The 20,847-nt window shown below is 42.8% G+C and overlaps 2 protein-coding genes across 6 annotated transcripts; one reads left to right on the forward strand and one right to left on the reverse strand.

The window, feature by feature from the left end:
• The first annotated feature begins 91 nt into the window (after positions 1–91).
• Positions 92–16,474, forward strand: LOC133503336 (serine/threonine-protein kinase NIM1). 5 transcript variants are annotated; one of them, XR_009795720.1, is made up of 6 exons: positions 92–843; positions 9,460–9,747; positions 10,583–10,854; positions 12,497–13,006; positions 13,117–13,288; positions 14,880–15,214. XR_009795720.1 is itself a non-coding variant. In XM_061824863.1 (5 exons), exons 1-4 carry the CDS (start codon positions 819–821, stop codon positions 13,247–13,249), a joined length of 1,338 nt encoding a protein of 445 aa, XP_061680847.1. In that variant the 5' UTR covers positions 92–818; the 3' UTR covers positions 13,250–13,288; positions 15,247–16,474. The 5 variants fall into 5 exon arrangements, 4 of the variants coding, with proteins under 4 accessions (XP_061680847.1, XP_061680846.1, XP_061680848.1 ...); XM_061824863.1 differs by lacking the exon at positions 14,880–15,214 and adding an exon at positions 15,247–16,474 and having other exon boundaries at positions 12,497–13,288; XM_061824862.1 differs by having other exon boundaries at positions 12,497–13,288; positions 14,880–15,219.
• Positions 3,929–5,544, reverse strand: pole4 (polymerase (DNA-directed), epsilon 4, accessory subunit). The gene is made up of 4 exons (XM_061825257.1): positions 5,127–5,544; positions 4,680–4,764; positions 4,477–4,518; positions 3,929–4,181 (listed from the first exon to the last, which is right to left on the reverse strand). Exons 1-4 carry the CDS (start codon positions 5,394–5,396, stop codon positions 4,168–4,170), a joined length of 411 nt encoding a protein of 136 aa, XP_061681241.1. The 5' UTR covers positions 5,397–5,544; the 3' UTR covers positions 3,929–4,167.
• Positions 16,475–20,847: the final 4,373 nt, after the last annotated feature.

The following is a 20,847-nucleotide window of genomic DNA, read 5'->3' on the forward strand; positions in this document are numbered from 1 at the left end:
GCACTTGTGTCCTAATTAACCTCAATCAGGTTCATTCACCTCAGCTGAGTAATAGAAAAGACGAAAAAAAGTATCATTTTTATAAAAGTATATAATTTTGTAGGAATTTTTTTGAATAAAAAAAAGATGTAACAAAATTATTTTAAGAATGACATTTTTCTTTTTAGAAAAAAAATGGTCATGAAGTTATGTTTCAAGACAAAAAAAAAGTGACCTTCAAAAAACGTTTTTATTTTCAAGAACATTTTCAAGAGTTTTTTTTTTTTTTAATTGCTTGAAGTCATGTGTCAAGATTAAAGGTAAATCTTGCATAGCCGTCCAGCGAAGTCCAAAAACAGAAGTCATGCCAAACGGGGAAGAATACAATTCTGTCATGGCCGCATATTTGGTAACAAAGTGCCTGTGTTTGTCAAGTGCTTATTTTTTGTCAGTGTATGTATTTGGAATGACAGAGAGGGATAATCTGTTTTATTGCTCAGGTCTGAGGATGGCTGCATTGTAGTGTGCATGATGCTTTATACTTTTTCTTCAATTTTACTTATTTTTTTATTTTATTTTTTTACCTTGCGCTTGCTTTTTTTGTATTTAAATCTTTTTAATCACGTATAGCACATTCAGTTACCTTGAGTATGAAATGTGCTACATTAATAAGTGTTCTTTCCTTTAGCGTTTTTAAAAAACTAAAGAGTAAAGCGCCCAGCAATCGAATTTAAACTTATTTTAATTTTACATACTTTACCTTTTCAAAAAGCTGCTGTTTTGTTTTTTTATCATTGCAGGCTGTGTTTTCTTTACTCTGTTGCCCAGATAAAGTGAAAATGAGGAGGGCTGCAATTACAGGAGGTATGTTTCTTTTTTTTGGGGTGGTGCAGGAATCCTTGAATAAATATGACGTTAAAATATGTTTTCTTTTTATATTTCTATAATTTCATCAATGCGGCGAAACATAACATCAATTACAGAAGTTAAACTTCAAACCCCATCGCACAACAGCGTAGTCACGTGGTCCGTCATTTTCTCCAGGATGCGCTGCACGAAAAAATAAACATTTAATTATGAATGGTCGTGATGTCATTTTCATAGTGGGCTAATATGGACATTATTGCATGCGTTGGCTTCATCATAAGGCTTTTAATTTTTTTTGTAGCAGGGTCTAGCCAGATTTATTTTTGGGGTCAAACGTTTTGGGTTGCCGACCCCTCTGCTAGGGGATACGGGTTATATTTTTGTGGAAAATAATATTCAATGATCCGTTATAATAAGGGAAAAATATATATATATTCTTGGAATTCTTTTTCACATTTTTATGATTTATTTATTTATTTTTAAAATCCTGTCGGGGCAGCATGGTGCCTCAGCTGGTTTGCATGTTCTCCCGTGCTGGCGTGGGTTTTCTCTAGGCACTCTGGTTTCCTCCCACATCCCAAAAACATGCAACATTAATTGGACACTCAAAATTGCCCCAAGGTGCGATTGTGAGTGCAACAGTTTGTATGTGCCCCGCGATTGGCTGGCGACCAGTTCAGGGTGTACCCCACTTTCTGGCCGTTGACGGCTGGGATAGGCTCCAGCACTCCCTGCGACCCTTGTGAGGATACGCGGCAAAGAAAATGAATGGATGGAAATCGTGTTGGGTGGCACTAATTCTTTGGGGAATTTGGTTTATGAAAATGAAAGCGACCGTTTGGCCAGCCAGGCCTCAAGTCTTGTCTTCAGATTTTCTTCTCACCTGACTCTGCCTTAAATGAGAATTTATTTTATTTCCACAGTCAAGGAAGGCAAAGTCCAAATCGTTCAACAACAGGTTTTGGGTTTTTTTTCTGTCAGTAAAACATTCCTCTGCAGGGAGTTGACTGGTGCACTCTTAGAAGCAAACAACTGTGATTCTCATCCTTCTATTACATCGCCGTCCGAAACACTCAACCCAGAAAATCCGCTCAAATACACCCAGACGTTTGTTTGGAAAATTCATAGTACAACAACTTGTGGGGGCTTGACTGTACTTCCAATGTGAATGAGAGCACTTTGTAGGTGTTTCCTGTATGCCGTCAGCAAGAACAACATGCAGAAATCCCAGACATTCCGAACGTAAGCTTCAAACTTGTGAGGTTTTTCTCAGCGTCACACAACAAAGAATGAGTATTCAAAAGTATTCAACCTTAACTGTTTCAATAATTGTTTTAGCACTTTGTGCGTGTAAAATAACTCGAGCAATGTGGGACAAAATTAAACACTTCATTATTTGATTTTGATGTACAGACTTTATTTTCCTTTATCAGTGTGGAGAACTGAAACACTATAATAAAAATATAATTAAGTAAAACAACTCAACCTTTAGTAACAGGACAGTATTTGCAGAAAATCTAACTCTGCAGTGGTTTGTAGGTACTGCTGGACTTAATACACTTCAAATTTTAATTTATTGTGAACAAGATTCTAACTCAGGCTACCTGTAAATCAATGCAACTTTCTCCACTGAAATGAATGAGTGCCACCGGTTACATTTTTAATGACAAAAAAATGGAACTTAGATGATTTGTTGAAAATATTTTGCCCCCTTGACTTCATGTCTTGTGGTGTCCTGTATGGACAGGAGTTGAAAACAATGCAATTAGACAGACAGATGGAAGGAAAAGGTTCCCTTTTGTGACAGATGTTATGCATGAAGCACATTTGTCCGAATTTTCGAGTCATGTAAATGTTAAAAATCAAAAGACTTTTCTTTTTGTGTGTGTCATTTAAAAATAGTAAGATAACTGGTAACTTTTTATTTTGCCTGTGTGGGTTTTCTCCGGGCAGTCTGGTTCCCTCCCACATCCCAAAAAACATGCAACATGAATTGGACACGTTAAATCGCCCCTAAGTGTGATTGCGGCTGTTTGCTATGCGATTGGCTCGTTGAAAGCTGGGCGCGACCCTTATGAGGATAAGCGGCTAAGAAAATGAAGCAAAGTTCAATTGTCATTCAACTGCATATGTTAAGGAACAATTTTGAAATACCAATACGAAGACACCGCAGTCAGCACCTTGGACAGCGATCACTTTGTCACGGTCACCTGATTGGATGTCTACCATCTCACCTATCATGAATCCATAATGTAGACACTTGTAGAGTTTAGAGTTCACAAATACATTAAATCATCAATGCTCAGTGGTTTCCTACTAAGCTAAGCATATTAGCAAAATAGCAGTAATACTGGTAATGACTGGTTGGACCCTGCTTAGCGACACTAGTTCACATGTGACCTTAAATACCGTAAATCCTCGCCTACAGAGAGCACCTCGTAAAAAGCCTCACCTAGTAAATTTGTAAAGGAAATACCATTTGGTACATACATACGCCGCAGCTGTGTAAAAGCCGTAAGTGCCCACATTGAAACACGAGATATTTACAAAGACAGTACACAGAGTTTAATGCTGACGCTAGCGCTGCGTTAATAGAACCAGTTAGGAAAAAAAAACATACTGATAAAAATCACTGAGCCACGGCAGTAACACGCTAGCGCAGCACTAACAGGGCCGGACCGGTAAAAGTCACTTCCTCGGCACATACATTCCACCAGTCTCACTCTTATCTTTCCCGCTTCAGTACCCCCTCGCGGGCGTTAGAAAAAAAATGCACAAATTAGCCGCATCACCGCATAAACCGCACGGTTGAAAGCGTGTGAAAAAAGTCACGACTTACATGCCGGACATTACTGTAGTACAGTGTAAGCGGCTGAAAGTGAATGTGTAGCTTTAGAACTCGAAATGTAATGCATTATAAACATGAAGCTCTATAGTGGCCCTTTTCTACCTGGAATTAAGATCTTATCTTCTAATTAGTACTGTAAAAACAATCTAATAATTTGCACATGCGTGTTAGCAACAGTACATACTTTCTACACATAAAACCATGCAAATAACTCATTCCGAATGAAACAACAAGTGGTCTGGAACTTACTTTTATTTCACCGAAGAGCAACATTTCACCAATATTTACAGATAAATGTACACTTGCAATGGCCACCCGTTTAAAATGTGAAGAATGACATCTTTGCATCCAAAACACCGTAGAAAACTCAGACATAAATATCCAAATGGTGGGGGAAAAAAAAAGTAGCAGAGATCTATTTATTTTGTATCATGTCCATAAAAAAAAGAGATGGTCTCGAGTCGTCGCACATCTTAATCTAACGTCCCTGTAGAAAAAAAAAATTAAAAAAACAATTAATACAACTCAATTAGAAATCAGCCATATTAGTCACTTTCAAAAAACAATGTGTAGGGATGAACCTTTGATTACAGCTGTAATTTACTATGGGGAAAAACTAAATGAATTCTTTTTAAAAGCGTTTTCAGACCAAAATCCCATTTTTTATACTAAAAGAATATTGTATTGCTCTCTGGAGGAGTGGTGCTGTGCTTTGTCCCACTTTGAATTATCAAAGGATACGTATACAGTGGTCAGAAAAAAAAAAGAATAAAGAAGCTCACCTTCCAAAAATGCAAATTCGTCTATGGCTTCAATTGCGTTGTCTGTAGAACAACAACCACAAATAGTTGAATTTATGTAGGTAGAGCTGCACAATTTAATAGAATCCAATACAAGAGCTGCATCAAATATCCCAATTTTGTTCAATCAATGTAGGTGTACCTAATGGGGTTGAGCTAATAGATTATTATTTTTCCCCGCTTACCCAGGTCTTTTCTTTGCAATGTTTTTCTCTTGCCTTGCTGCGCATACACCAAGGCGTCTTTGGCGATCATCTCCACAAACAACTCCTGTGGGGCAAACAGCACCGTCAAAAAAAAAAAAAAAAAATACTGATATTGATATTTTTAAAGAGCTGGCAAAAAGAAATGTCCTGAACACACCTGATATGGCTAAACAAATGAAGGGCAAGTGTACATAAATAGCCAAAGTCCATATTATTGTTTTTCGTTGTAAATTTACAAAGTGAAAGTATTAGTTGTGTTGTTACATATTTGGGCATTAAATCTGATTCTGATATATTATAATGACTCAGAGCCACGTTCTCGTGGGAAATCACGTTACTCCACACCGCAGCAGCTAAATATCGCGATACTTACTCGCCTCTCGACAAGGACTATCCAGCGCTTGGGTCTTGTTTGTTTGGGCTTACCGTAGCTTTGGCAATGATGAAGACGGACTCCTGGCTGGCGAGGGACACGTCCGGGTCGGTCTTCATCAAGGCCTTAATGCGGGTGAGCGGTAGCTTGGACAGCCGGTTGTGGCCTCCGGCTGCCGCGGGACCCGTCGCCTGTTGTTGGTGCTGTTGAACGCCCTCCTCTTCCGACGGCGCCTCGGCCCCGCGGTTCTCCTCCTCCTCGCTCCCGCAGCGGTCCGACTCGTGTTCCGGCTGGGCGGCGAGGACCGCCGCCGTAGCTGCCATTTTTTCGCTTTCTTCCCCCGTCGTTAAATTTTACAAAAACAAAGAGAAAACGTTTTTGCCCGCGACATGACACAAATGACAACAGTGGACGAGCACTAACATGTGCTTCCGGTTGCGTGGGCGCCGAGGCCGCTGATTCGTCAGAAGCCTTTGCTCATGTCCCGCCTTTTCCTCTCCCGCCAACTTGATAGTCGTCGACGATTGGCTCGATTCTAAACCACGACTTTTACAATTGGCTAGAATTGAGAGCCAATCGAGTAAGGTTTTGCTGCTTTGGCCCACTGAGCTAAAAAAAAAAAGACTGGACGGCTCTTTGGCCACCAAAACTGAAGTCACCATCCGCCATCTTGATACTCCCAAAACAACCATGCCAACCTGTGCAGAATCGGCAGTTTCACGGCTGTGAGAAAACATTCCACGGGTAAATTAGAAAGATTTACTTTGATACTGTTAATCTTTGTTTGTAAAGTGTTTTTTTTAATTTTCTAATGAGATTAATTCACTTGAACAAAATTTTGTTTACAGGTGTTGTTCACTTCACTCTCTGCTTCATCTTTATAGACTGACGTTTTTTCGTGAAAAAGTGATGTAAATATTTTCCCAAACTTCATCAGTGGATTAAACAAGAAAACAAATTTTCTGTGAAATCTTTGATGAATTGTATAATACAGAAGTCTGCAAATTGAATTTGATTTTCAAATGTGAGGAAATAAGTTTAAATTTTCTGTCTGAAATAGGACGTCGCAGGGACAACAAACGAACAATGCGTTTCGCATGTATTTTCCCATTGCGAGTCATTATTTCAAAAAATTTATCTAACTGATCGACGTAAAATTTTATGTTTTTATGACAAAAAAATGCTTAGTTTTTTGCTATGTTATGATAATAGTGCTTCACAGCGTATTTTGGGAAAAGTAAACATGTCACGGAATTCGGGCCCAAGGTAATAGGCAAGGTGTCTTGGTAGTCACGGTGATATATGTCTTTCCTTTGCACTTTTTGGCTTACAAAGTCGAATTAAAAATCCTTCATGTTACCAGAACTGAAAAAAATGTCAAGCTCACGCAATCAGTTTTAATTCTACATGTCAAACTTTGAGGAAAAACACCGCCATAATCCAACCTGGAAACCATGTCCTCCACACATTTTGGGAGTACTAAAATGGCGGCCAACTGGCTTCAACCAATCGACATACCGCTCGATGTGAATGCGCTATCCAGTTTTGTTTTGTTTTTAGGTCAGTGCTCTGGACTACAGTAATGATGATTGGTATCTTCCGTATTGATAAAGTGAGTTCTACTTTTTATATTTTCTTCAAACGTACTTAATATTATGATGAAAATACTCTTATTACTTCTCGCTTATACACTTGTAATGGTCTCCAACCAACTTAAAAATAATAATAATAATACAGTAATGACAATAACTTATATCAGTGTCTCCCAAGGTTTATTGAGCCAATTAAGGCACATATTTAAAAAAATTTTTAGAATCCACGTCACAGTGCCATACACCAAAAGTGGATGCACACGATAATTAAGAACTTTCTGTCATCCAATAGAAGATAATTAATTGTTCTGCCTGTCACTACACATTACCAGCATAGATTTAGAAACAAATATACTTTATTTGTAGTGAATACATAATTTTCAGATGAATTTAGTGTACATTTTACGAAACATAAAATATATGAGTGCCAATAAAAGATGAAATATGCTATGATAAAAGATTAACAGACAGAGGGGTGGAAAGCCGCACATATACAAACGGGCGGCTGTGTAGTATTAAAAAAGCAATTGGTTGACACTGTAAAAGTGTGTATGCAGCATTTCCCAACCTTGCAGCTGATGTCGTGAGGGCCAATAAGCAGTCCGCTAATAAACCGCGTTAATAGGATTGAGGCTCGCCTAATGAAGCCGCACTCGCGTATCCAGTCGCAGTCGGGTTTTGCGGCCTCAGGGACAGCATGAAGGACTCGCAGAATCATGCAGGTAAACTACATTCATTTCTGTCTCATGCATACTGTATATACTTTTCATATCTGGCTATCACTTGGATTCCTGGATAATTTATCACTTTTGGACCAGGACAATATATCAGATAGATAGTGCTGAAATGTATTTTTGTGAGACATGATCCATGCGCACGGTAGGTCAGCTGGTAAAGCGTTGGCTTCACAGTTCAGAGGATGGCCCCGCCTGTGTGGAGTTTGCATGTCCACCCCGTGCCTCCGTGGGTTTTCTCTGGGTACTCCGGTTTCCTCCCCACATCCCAAAAACACGCAACATTAATTGGACACTCAAAATTGCCCTTAGGTGCGATTGTGAGTGCGGCTGTTTGTCTCAATGTGCCCTGTGATCGGCTGGCAACATGTTCAGGGTGTACCCCGCCTCCTGCCCTTTGACTGCTGGGATAGGCTCCGGCACTCCCCGTGACCCTCGTGAGGATAAGCAGCAAAGGAAAATGGATGGATGGATGGATGGATGGATGATCCATGCGCACTAATGTTCACGCTCAAAATAGTTCCTTAGCTTGATTTTGTTGTGGTTTAACATGTCAGGGGTCCTCAGGGTGGCGCTGTTTGAATAAAATTGTGGAGAAGCAGAAACGCAATCCAAGTTTACGCTCTCTGGCTAAATAAATAAATACATACATTTTGTTGGGGAATTGGAGTTTAGTGCACAATGAGTCTCAGTTTTAAACAACACAACTTTAAAATACATCCATCCATCCATTTTTTTTGCTTCTTATCCTCACAAGGGTCACAGGGAGTGCTGGAGCCTATCCCAGCCATCAACGGCCAAAAAGTGGGGTACACCCTGAACTGGTCGCCTGCCAATCGCAGGGCACATAGAGACGAACAGCCGCACTCACAATCGCACCTAGGGGCAATTTTGAGTGTCCAATTAATGTTGCGTGTTTTTGGGATGTGGGAGGAAACTGGAGTGCCCGGAGAAACCCCACGCAGGCACGGGGAGAATTAAATTACACACACTTCCATAATTATGCCATAGAAAAAAGCGACAAATGAAGAGGATCTTATCTTAAGATGCGCAACGGAAATCTTCCATCATGACCCGACTTTCTGTCCCAACAGGCTTCTACTAATGCTGCATCTAAAAGAGTTAATCCTTGCCATTTTGAGGACTGACTGAACCAGCTACCGCCTAATTTTAACACACACTTATGCCCGACAGACTGTATGTGCTGCATGAACTTGGTCTTGTTATTAGAGCCTGTTTTTGTTAAGATTGAGGGAATTTTTGTCCCCAAAATAACATCCATCCATCCATTCATCCATCCATCCATTCATTCTTTTAAACTAAAAGGTCGAAATGATATCCGAATATTGTGGCCTATTTTATAACACGAATAGGGAAACATTTGTGCTCAAAGACCACATTTAATTTTTAAAATAGGTAAATGGGCCATGTCATTTGGAGATGACGCAGTCAACAAATAAAATGCCTGTGTGTGTGTATATAAAATGGTCTATTTTGCTAAAACAATGAGTCTTTCTCAATTTTAGATATTATTTATAATTATGATATTTTTTAGACAATTATTCAGCGGTTTGGTTTTTTTTTGTTTACAATAAATCAGTTCACAAAATTATTTGGTGAGATATTTAGTAAGATAAAAGCTTAAATAAATTTTAAAAAATGATGAATACATTTAAAGAAATGCCTCACTGTATGCAACGTTTATAGGACTTTTTATAGTTAAAGTTCATTAACCAATAAAAACAATATTAAGAATGAACACGTGGTGCACATCACAACAAAAACAATAATAATGAATAATAAAAATGGGGAAAAAAGTAAGACAAAATAGTACACAAGCTCATAATAATAATATTAATGATCATGCATTTTAATTGTATCACATTTTTAATGGAAAATGGAGTTAATAACAATCAGAAAGTGTTTAATGATGCAAAAATAACATTTGCAATAGATTATATAAAATAGATCCATCCTGCTTATTTCATGACCTCAAGCATCCAAGTAGCCAAAATGTATTTTCAAAAATGTGCCATTTCTTTATATTCTCTCTCCAAAAGCCATCAAAACTAAGCTACGGGCCAAGCAGAAAGCCAATAAAACCCCCAAAGATGAATCCCCCCCGACGGCCTCGGCGTCCACGTCCGCCGCCGCCCCCCCACATCTGAGCGAGGCCGAGCGGACGCGTCTGACGTCTTTCGAGAGGGTGGTCTACGACATGGCGCACAGCGAGAGGATCGCCAACGACCTCATCCTCGGTCGCAGGGTCGGATTTTACGAGCTGCGAGGCGAGATCGGGCAGGGCAACTTCTCATCGGTCAGACTGGGCATCCACGCTTTGACCAAAGGTCTCCTACTTTTTTATGTTTACTCTCCTAATCAGCAGACATGTGCCTCTATCTTTGTTCAAATTGTTTATAGGGAAGATATGATGGAAAAGTGAGTACAGTTAACCCTAAATTGAGTACAACCTTGCTATTTACGGGAGTAAGGGTCCAAGCCCTGACGTGAATATTTGGAATTGCCCACCGGGCGCCTTGAGGTGTGAGTTTAATTGAATTCCATCAACCACCTTGCGACACATAACATTTCAAATCATCATTCTTGATTGAAATTCATGGAAATGCCATTAATCCGTTCAAGCCTCCCCCCAAAACAACAAAAAATAATATGTTCTTGATTAAAAAAAAATGGAGCACTTTAGTATTGTACTTGACAAAACAATCCATTTGAATAATCCATCCTTCCATTTTCTTTGCTGCTTATCCTCACGAGGGTCGCGGGAGTGCTGGAGGCTATCCCAGCTGTCAACTGGCAGGAACCAGGGTACAACCCTGAACTGGTTGCCAGCCAATCGCAGGGCACATAGAGACGATCAGCCACACTCACAATCACACAAATGGGCAATTTAGTGTGTCCAATTAATATTGCATGTTTTTGGGATGCGGGAGGAAACCCACGTAGGCATGAGGAGAACATTATAATCCGGCACGCCTTATAGCGCGGAAAATACGGTAGTTGTCTTTGTTTGATGTTTTTGTTTTTTTTTTTTTTTTACACTAAACTCTAACTTGGTCCTGTAAAACCCAAGTGCTGCCTTGCTCATCATGGTGGCAAAATCCGTGCTCCTCGTTAGTTATTTGACGTGGAAGTTCTTAAATCTGCTTTCCTCCGCGGTTTCAGAGAGGGTGGCCGTCAAGATCATGGAAAAGCAGCGTAAGGCAGAAAAGGCCGCCCGCGCCTGCAGCTCCTCGGAGATCCGTTGCATGGAAAAGCTGTGCCACCCGAACGTGGTGCGTCTCTACGAGGTGATGGAGACGAACAGGAAGCTGTTCCTGGTGATGGAATACGGCAGCGGCGGCGACCTGTTCTCTCGCGTCACCACCAGGGGGAAGCTCAACGACCTGGAGGCCAAGATGATCTTTGCGCAAGTCGTCTCTGCTGTGAAACACATGGTGAGCGTGAGCCGCGCTCCCTCTCTTTTAGCACCGTGCACTCACACGCAACATACAAAGAAAATGACAGACAGTGAAGAAAATAAGTATTTGAACACCCTGCTATATTGCAAGTTCTCACACTTAAAAATCATGGAGGGGTCTGAAATTTTCATCAAAGGTGCATGTCCAATGTGAGAGAGATCATCTAAAAAGAAAAATCCAGCAACCACAATGGATGATTTTATAATGATTTATTTGTGTGATACAGCAATAAAATAAGTATTTGAACTCCTGTCTATCAGCTAGAATTGTGACCCTCAAAGACCTGTTAGTCCGCCTTTAAAAGTCCACCTCCACTCCATGTATAGATGCACCTGTGTGAGGTCATTAGCTTAGCATAAAGATACCTGTCCATCCTATACAATAGGTAAGACTCAAGCTTGTAACATGGCCAAGACCAAGGAGCTGTCCAAAGACACCAGAGAAAAAAATTGTACAACTCCACACAACTGGAAAGTGCTACAGAGACATTGCCAAGCAGCTTGGGGAAAAACGGTCCACTGTTGGAGCAATCATAAGAAAATGAAAGAAGCTAAACAAGACGGTCAATCTCAATCGGAGTGGAGCCCCATGCAAGATATCACCTCGCGGGGTCTCAATGATCCTTAGAAAGGTGAGCAATCAGCCCAGGACTACACGACAGGACCTGCTCAATGACCTGAAAAGAGCTGGGACCACCCTTTCCAAGGTGACTTGGTAATACACTAAGACGTCATGGTCGTCATGGAGGGTTCCCCTGCTTAAACCGGCACATGTCAAGGCCCGTCGTAAGTTTGCCAATGACCATTTGGATGATACGAGGAGTCGTGGGAGAATGTTTTGTGGTCAGATGAGACCAAAATGGAACTTTTTGGTCATAATTCCACTAACCGTGTCTGGCGGAAGACGAATGATGAGTTCCATCCCAAGAACACCGTCCCTACTGTGAAGCATGGGGGTGGTAGCATCATGGTTTGGGGGTGTTTCTCTGCACATGGGACAGGGCGACTGCGCTGTATTAAAGAGAGGATGACTGCGGCCATGTATTGTGAGATTCTGGGGAACAACCTCTTTCCCTCAGTCAAAGCATTGAAGATGGGTCGTGGCTGGACTTTATTTTAACATGACGATGACCCGAAGCACACAGTCAGGAAAACCAAGGAGTGGCTCTGTGAGAAGCATATCAAGGTTCTGGTGTGGGCGAGCCAGTCTCCAGACCTAAACCCAATAGAAAATCTTTGGAAGGAGCTGAAACTCCATGTTTCTCAACGGCAGCACAGAAACCTGTCTGATCTAGAGAAGATCTGTGTGGAGGAGTGGGCCAAAATCCCTCCTGCAGTGTGTGCAAACCTGGTGAACAACTACAGGAAACGTTTGACCTCAGTAAATGCAAACAACGGCTACTGTACCAAATATTAACATTGTTTTTCTCAGGTGTTCAAATACTTAATTGCAGCTGTATAACACAAATAATAAGTCCCTGTGAAGTGAAAATCACTGTCTTGTAAATTTGACACACCACTGAGAAGAGTGTTAATGTTCTATATTCAGCCAGCGATTCATTTTTGTATTGTTTCATAAGTGTGCAAACGCCGACATGTCTGCCTGTGCGATGTTCCAGCACGAGAACAACATCGTCCACCGGGACCTCAAGGCCGAGAACATCTTCTACACCACCAGCTACTGCATCAAGGTGGGCGACTTCGGCTTCAGCAGCGAGAGGACACCCGACGAGCCGCTCACCAATTTCTGCGGGTCCCCGCCGTACGCCGCGCCTGAGCTCTTTCGGGAAAAGGGCTACGTGGGCCGCTATTCGGATATCTGGGCTTTGGGTGTGGTTTTGTACTTCATGGTGACCGCCGCGTTGCCTTTCTACGGGGACAGTTTGCGCAGGTTGAAGCGCTGCATCCTCCAAGGTGCCTACAGCATCCCCGTCTACGTGCCCGACGAATGCCAGCTCGTCATCAAGGGCTTGTTGCGGCCCGTGCCGGTTGACCGCTCGTCTCTCAGCCAAGTTTCAGGCAGCGCTTGGCTGAGGGGGATGCGGTACCCGGGTCCGTATTCGCCCCTGCCCTTGACCCCGGCCCGCTTGGCCCAGGCCGCCAACGCTCTGTGCGATGAGGAGAAAGAGGTGAAGACTCTTCTGTCAGATCTGGGCATCATACCCGTTCACTTGCAAAACAATCCCTGTTTGGACTCCAAGAGCCCTCTGACCGGGACCTACCGCATCCTCCTCCACAGGGTCCAGAAACGCAGGTCCGTGGAGGCCGTCGACTACGTGGGGGTTCGCCCCGATGACTACGACGGTCACGCCAAGTGGTGTGTCACATCTGTGGACAAGCACAACCCATCTGCAGTGTGCGTTGTACTCTAACATCGTGGACCTTTGACGAAACCAGTGCCCGCCCAAATTGTGAGTTTTTATCCATCCAACTATCCATTTTCTTTGCCGCGTATCTTCACGAGGGTCGCGGGGAGTGCCGGAGCCTATCCCGGCTGTCAACGAGCAGGAGGCGGGGTGCACCCTGAACTCATTGCCAGCCCAATCGCAGGGCACATCGAGACAAACAGCCGCACTCACAATCACGCATCGGGGCGGGAGAACATGCAAACTCCACACAGGCGGGGCCGGGATCGAACCCGGGTCCTCAGAACTGTCAAGCCAACGCTTTACCAGCTGATCCACGGTGCCGCAACTCAGTTTTTATGAGTTTTTTTTTTTTTTTTTTTTTTTTAAGGCTGCTTTGTTGCCAAATTTCTTTTTTCTCACGATGGGTTCTGGGGAAGAGAGTGGTAAGAATGAAAGCAGACGTTGTCTTTTGAATGAAAGCTTGATTAAATAACATGAGCAAAGTGTGCGTGTAGTCCATCTGTCCATCCATTTTCTTTGCCGCTTATCCTCACAAGGGTCACAGGGTTGTATGTGTAGTCCATTTGGTAAATCAGTACAAGTGTAGTACTTCTACAATATGTACCGGGGTGTAAAATTGATTTTTGGAGCTTTTATTTTCTTCAGAGGTCCGTTATGACTAAAATCAGAGGAACATATAATCCATCCATCCATTTTCTGAGCCGCTTATCCTCACGAGGTTCACGAGAGTGCTGGAGTGCCTCCTGCTCGCTATCCCAGTGGGCAGGGGGCAGGGTACACCCTGAACTGGTTGCCAGCCAATTACAGAGCACATGGCGACAAACACCTACACTCACAATCACACCTAGGGGCAATTTAGAGTGTCCAATTAATGTTGCATGTTATTTTTGGAATGTGGGAGGAAACCGGAGTGCCCGGAGAAAACCCACACAGGCACGGGGAGAACATGCAAACTCCACACAAGCAGGGCCGGGATTGAACCCAGGACCTCAGAACTGTGAGGCCAATGATTTACCAGCTGATCCAGCGTGCTGCCGAAACATATAATCACTTTCACTTTTTAGATCAGTAGTTAAAGAAAATAATTTACTTTCAAAAGGGGGTCAGTAACAGCAAAAAAATGTTCGTAATATCGCAACATCATATAAGACCATTTACAACTTTGGTGTTTTTTTATTGGCTACATTCTATTTTACTATGTTAATACTGTATAACTATTGTATTACTATGTTATTACTGTAAAATACCTTGCTATTTTTCAACACCAAAAAAAAAAAAAAAGAAAGAAATAATACTATATTGTTGGGTAATTTTAGGTGGCTGCAATGGAATATCGGCATTTCCATTTTATTTCAATCGGGAAATTTAATTTGAGTTTCGGCCAAGGTCACCAAACGGGTTAAACCCATCCGCCAAGCTACCACGAACCTCTTTCTTTATTGTTTTTGTTTTTGCACGTTACAGAGGCATAGCGGCGGATGAGCATGAGGCTTGTGAGAGTTCTTTATCGCAAACATTTTTCCCAAGTAATGAGCTGTGACCCGCTGTGCCGCCATGACTCACTATTCAGCTGACTAATGTGAAGCAATCATGAATAACTGCGCTTTTATCTCTATCTTGCGATCTTTTTTAGGCACAGTATAAATCTGCACCGTGGAGGCAAGTCGGTGCAGCTGTAGAGCGTTGGCCTCACAGTTCTGAGGACCCGGGTTCAAGTTTGCATGTTCTCCGTGCCTGCCACGTACGTACCAGTCCAGTTTCCTCCCACATCCCAAAATAATGCGACATGAATTGGACACTCTAAATTGCCCCAAGGTGTGACTGTCTCCATGTGCCCTGCGATTGGCTGGCAACCAGTTCAGGGTGTGCCCTGCCTCCTGCCCATTGACAGCTGGGATAAGCTCCAGCACTCCCCCGCGACCCTTGTGGGGATAAGCGGCAAAGACAATGGATGGATAAGTAAAAATGTAACAAATGTCCTTTTGTTCTACATCCTTCAGACGATAAGAGATTGTCAATGACTTGCAGATGTCCAAGAATGCGTCCGGGCCATAAAACAGTAAAAATGGCGACTCAAATCAAATTGCTGTACTTATTGTAGTAAAAGCTAACAGTGCAATAAAAACAAGTTACACCACAAGCGCGTCATATATAAGTGAAATATGTTACGTATGATTTTGTCTGGCATTACAACTAACATTTCCTGTGGGAAGTTCAAGCCCTCAAAGCATAAACTTGCCAAACCCTCAGATTTGGATTCTTTGGAGTCTTAGCGTGTCCAATTTACAGTATTTCATGCTAATCTTTCAAAGCTTTGTCAGTCTTTTCACCGTCACCTCGCGATGCCTTGCCAGCCCTGCCAGAGTCTGATAAGCAATAATAATAATGATGAAGATGATGATGATCTTTTTGCACTCTTTTTTTTTTTTTTGGGCAATTCCCTCAAATGAACCCTGTTCCCGGAGGAATGTGAGCGCCGTGTGTGGGCAGAAGTCCCGTTTTTTTGTTTAATCTGCGATCTTGCTCAATACTCATGTGGTGAAAGTCCCTGTTATCATTTTCTCTCGTTGCATGAGAGCTCGTCGCCCACAAAATGATGTCCGTTGGAAACCGACGCAATCCATGAATCGGTTCTGTTTACGCAAAAACAGCGGCAAGTGGTTACGCCGACACGTTCGAACTTTCAATAAAAATTTGGGTGAAGTGACGTTATTTCTTGGAAATCTAAAATGGCAAATTCCCTCAAATAATATTCAATACTTATTTCGAATCTAAGTCAGATGGTTGGATTCACATTCTCGCGCTACAAATGTGAAGATGAGTCCAAAATGTTCATTGAATTTAATTAATAAGTACTGCAATTATTGTTGGATGGGTCGCCTGTTTGAGGTTTTGTGCTAATATTGCCCGCTAACCGGGACTTTGCATAATTCTCTCCATCTTGAATAAGCCCAACCATAGCATGATGCCGCCATGTTTCACTGTAGGGACGGTGTTCTTTTGGTGATGAGCAGTGTTGTATTTGGCCCAAAAATCCATCCATCCATTTTCTTAGCCGCTTATCCTCACGAGGGTCACCGTAGTGCTGGAGCCTATCCCAGCTGTCAATGGGCAGGAGGCGGGGCACACCCTGAACTGGTTGCCAGCCAATCGCGGGGCACATTGAGACAAACAGTCGTACTCACTATCACACCTCGTGGCAATTTAGAGTGTCCGATTAATGTTGCGTGTTTTTGGGATGTAGGAGGAAACCTGAGTGCCCGGAGAAAACCCACGTAGGCACAGGGAGAACATGCAAACTCCACACTTGCGGGTCCAGGATCAGAACTGTGAGGCCAACACTTTCCAGCTGATCCACCGTGCTGGCCTGACCCAAACATGTGGGAGGAATTATCCATGATCCAAGCTGCTTATCCTCACAAGGGGTGCGGGAAAGCTCCAGCTATCCCAGCTAGCTTTGGGTGAAAGGCGGACTACACCCTGAACTGGTCCCCAGTCAGTCACAGGGCAGACGTCGACACCATCACTGTACGGGAATCGATCCCACGCTGCCCGCACCAAAGACAGGCGTGTGTACCGCGACACCATCAGTGACAAACATCTTTTGGAATATTATCAAAACTTTTAACCTTGGTTTCATTAGGCCACAAGACATTTTGCGTGTAATTATGCACCATTTTGAAACTATCCATGAATCCAAGATGGATCCGAGACCTTCATTTAAAAAAAAAAAAAAAAAGAGCCACAAGACTTGAAGATTAACTGTTGACTTATATTAATGTGTGGGAAACTGAAAGCAAACCCCCCCCCCCCCCCATCAATTTTTATTTACAAATCTCTGGACGACCAAGAAATCATTTCACTTCTGAGAAACTGAAGTGTTTGCGTAGGCGGCGTTTTGGTTTATGGATCACACGAAGCGAGAGTTCTGGATGTAACCACGTGCCTCCCAACCCAGCCAAACTTCCAAGCCAACGCGAGGATGTTTAGATTGAGACAAACCGCAACACGACTGAAGCAACTTTTGTATGTGTGACGTGTGCCAAGTATCTTTCCGGACAGCTAAGTGTTGATGAATGGAATGCGATGGCTGCAAGATTTTACACGACTGTGACATAATCAGGTATGATTATGAAATTGCTGGCCAACGTGCGGTTTCGGGTATCAAAGGAGCCTTATTGCGGAAACATTCAGTTATTAAGCCACAACTGCGGGTCGTCTGAGGCCACTCCAACTTTCTCTTTCTCAACTTAGCCAGTTGCAGTATTATTCACATCGTGATGACATGAATCAAGACTGTATTCATAATTGTAGTTTTGCTTTTGTTATGGCTTGAGAAATAAAGCAGAAATATTAATTTCGCAATCTTTATCTGTGGTTGTGGTTTTTAGCAGCGTTTCACATGGCAACACAAATATAAGGAGCGGCTGTTTGCATGATGCAATGCAGTTATTTGCATTTCTATAAACCACAACTTATAATGTGCTATTTTTCTTATTAAAACGCTTTGCAAACATTTTTGTTTGCTTTCTGGGGGAGACCGGAACAGATCGCTTAGTTTCCATTCATCTTAATGGGGAAAAATTATTTGAGATGCTAACGTTTGGAGTTACGTGCTGCTGGCACCGCTCAATCATGAAAAAAAATTGTCCTCCCGGCGTCCTCCGATGAGGACCGCAATCACGTTTTTATTGTGTTCTGCGAGCAAGGTCCCCCGGAGTCAAGGCCGGAGCAATTTCTCCTTTCCTGATCGTGCCGAACAGCAGCCTGCGATTGCTCAAGTCGTTTCTTTCCTGTTTCCTCTGTTGAATTAATGGACCTTGCGAGTACAATAAGGATCACGTCAAGTCCGCTACATATCCTGCCGAAATTTCCCCAAACTTGTTTGTCCGATTTTGCTTTTGTTCATCTGCTTCTCGAAAAAGAAATCCAATGCCGTAGTCACGGCCGCTACGAGTGTTAAGCCATAAAATTTTTAATGGCCTCATCGTATTTACACAAGGAATTTGTGAACTAGTTTTGGAATCAGAAATTGAGGGTTAATGTCAGGTGCCGGCGGTACGGGGTTAGGGTTAGTCCAAATGCAGGACTTCCAGACAATGGCATAGTGTTTGGAGTGTTTTTTTTTTTTCCACGGTCATACACGGTGTAGCAGTCTGACAAGGCCGAGGCACAAAATCACTAAATAAAGGCAGGATCCAGAAACCTGAAACGAAGTCCGATGACTATGACACGAACTAAGACTTGGCAAGACGTGGATAAACAAAAGGGCACAGACTCGCTGTGACAAGAAAAGCTCAACACTAAACTTGCAACCTATGCACAGTAGCGGAGAATCCAACATGCAGTAAATGCAACGCAAAACTCCAACATGGTCTTATCACAGTGACTCAGCTGTGACCGGCAACCGGTGTCAGAGATGCCCTTCTTGGCCGTGGTGCTACCTTGCTCATGACTGGTAATAGGTTTTTGCAGTATTGGTCACGTTTGGTGACACAAAAATCCTAAACGTTATCATTCATGATGAATGGCGATTTGAAATTTTGGTACATATTTTCACAAGAATCATGCAAGTTGACACTCTACATTTTCCTTCGCAGGGCCACATAATATCCTCTGGCGGGGGGGGGGGGATCTGGCCCCTGGGCCTTGAGTTTGACACCTGTGGGTTGGAACATCCACCTCATAGGATTTCAATCCAGGATCTGTGTGGAGTTGACTTGTTCTCCCTGCACTCGTGTGGGTTTTATCGAGGCAATCTGGCTTCCTCCCACATTTACAAAACACGTTAAATTATTGAAGACAAATAAATCGTCCTTAAGCGTGAAAGCTGACAACCGTTCCGCGGTGTTTCTAACCCCTCACCCAAAGTCAGCCGGGATTACGCTTCAGGTCACACGCGACCCAAGTGAGGATAAATGGTTTGATAGAAAAATGGAAGGGTGGATGTTGCAAACTCGCTCGTCATCATGTGGAACAGATGTGATGTTTTTTTTAACAATTTCAGTCTTGTTGCTGTCATTCTGATGGTATCTCGACGTCAAAAATAGTCAATGTGAGTAAAAGGGTCAGTAACTCGGGTGTTTTTATACTTCCTATCATATGTCTTTCTCTGAGATTGCTCGCCCCTGTGTCTCTTTCCTGTGGCGTTTCTCAAGGGTCAATCTCGGGCCCCATCCTTTTTCTTCCTGTAAGGGATGTCAGCAAATCTGAAGGTACTGCTTATATGCGGATGCTCTCCTGAATTTTATTTTAACCCCCATAGCACAAATGAGACAAGTTCAATGCATAATTACTTGACACCAATCAATGGGTGTGTGATTTACAACTCGGTTCAGTTAAACGCGGTGAAAACGAAAGTATTAGCCGTTACCCTTGACAGGTTAGCTCCTGAAATTAGCACCTGTTTGGGGTAATTTTTCCAAAATGCTCAAGAAACCTGGGGGTCACGTTCCACCTCTTAAGCTGTCTCACCAGAACTTCCTTAGACAATCTCCAACCAACCCGCAATGCCGCCGCTGGGCTTTTGTAATGATCCCATCCAGCCACATAAATCTTGTTGTGTCGACATTTCGGTGTCTCCAGGTCCATTTCAAGATTCAGTGTAAAATTCTGAAATTGACTTACAGAGACCTCAGCGCTCAGGACTCCTCCATACTTGGTAGATCTGGTTTCATCCCAGTGGGACTTGAGGTAAGTTCCTTTTACCCGCTTTCAAGCATGTGAACGTGTACCTGCATTGACTTCATTTCATTTTAATGTACCTTTCTGTTAATTCCATTTTATTGATGTTGTTGTTTTATTGCTTCCATGTTCAAAATCAAGATAATCAATCATTTTGTTGTCTTGTCAGTCACGTTGTCAATGTCCTTCACACGAGACTAAAGATCAAGTCCATTGCCCCCAAATTGTGGAATCCACTTCCATTTGAGTGAAGTGTCTTCAGCCCTTAACTGAACATGTTATTTTCCATTTTTTGTTTATCCCTAATATAAACGAGCATCAGACTACAGTTTATGGAATTTTTCTTCACACTGTACGAGATGGGAGGCAGGGCAAATTATTTTCACAGATAGTTAGCCTCACAGTTCTGAGGTCCCGCGTTCAATCCCAGACCCGCCTGTGTGGAGATTGCATGCTCTCCCCGTGCTTGCGTGGGTTACTCCGGTTTCCTCCCAAATCCCCGAAAAACATGCAACATTAATTGGACACTCTAAATTGCCCCTAGGTGTGATTGTGAGTGCGGCTGTTTGTCGCTATGTGGCCCACGATTGGCTGGCAACCAGTTCAGGTTCCCGCGACCCTTGTTGTCATGAACCAACGGTGCACAGGTGGACCCAAATGCAGGACTCCGAGACGAGGACATGATGTTCAGGGGGTTTTATTATACACGAAAGTTGTGCACGGCAACACAGTCCAAGAAGGCAGGATCCAAAACACAAGAAACAATGTCCGACAACTATGAGTCAACTAAAGAGCATGACTGGTGCGTGACTGGACTATAATGGCGCAGTGGCGGACTGCGGGAAAGGATACTCATCGTTATCAGACATTATTTCTTGTGTTTTGGATCCTGCCTTCTTGGACCGTGTTGTCGTGCA

Source organism: Syngnathoides biaculeatus, chromosome 7, assembly GCF_019802595.1.
Source record: "Syngnathoides biaculeatus isolate LvHL_M chromosome 7, ASM1980259v1, whole genome shotgun sequence".
In the NCBI taxonomy this organism is placed as follows: domain Eukaryota; kingdom Metazoa; phylum Chordata; class Actinopteri; order Syngnathiformes; family Syngnathidae; genus Syngnathoides; species Syngnathoides biaculeatus.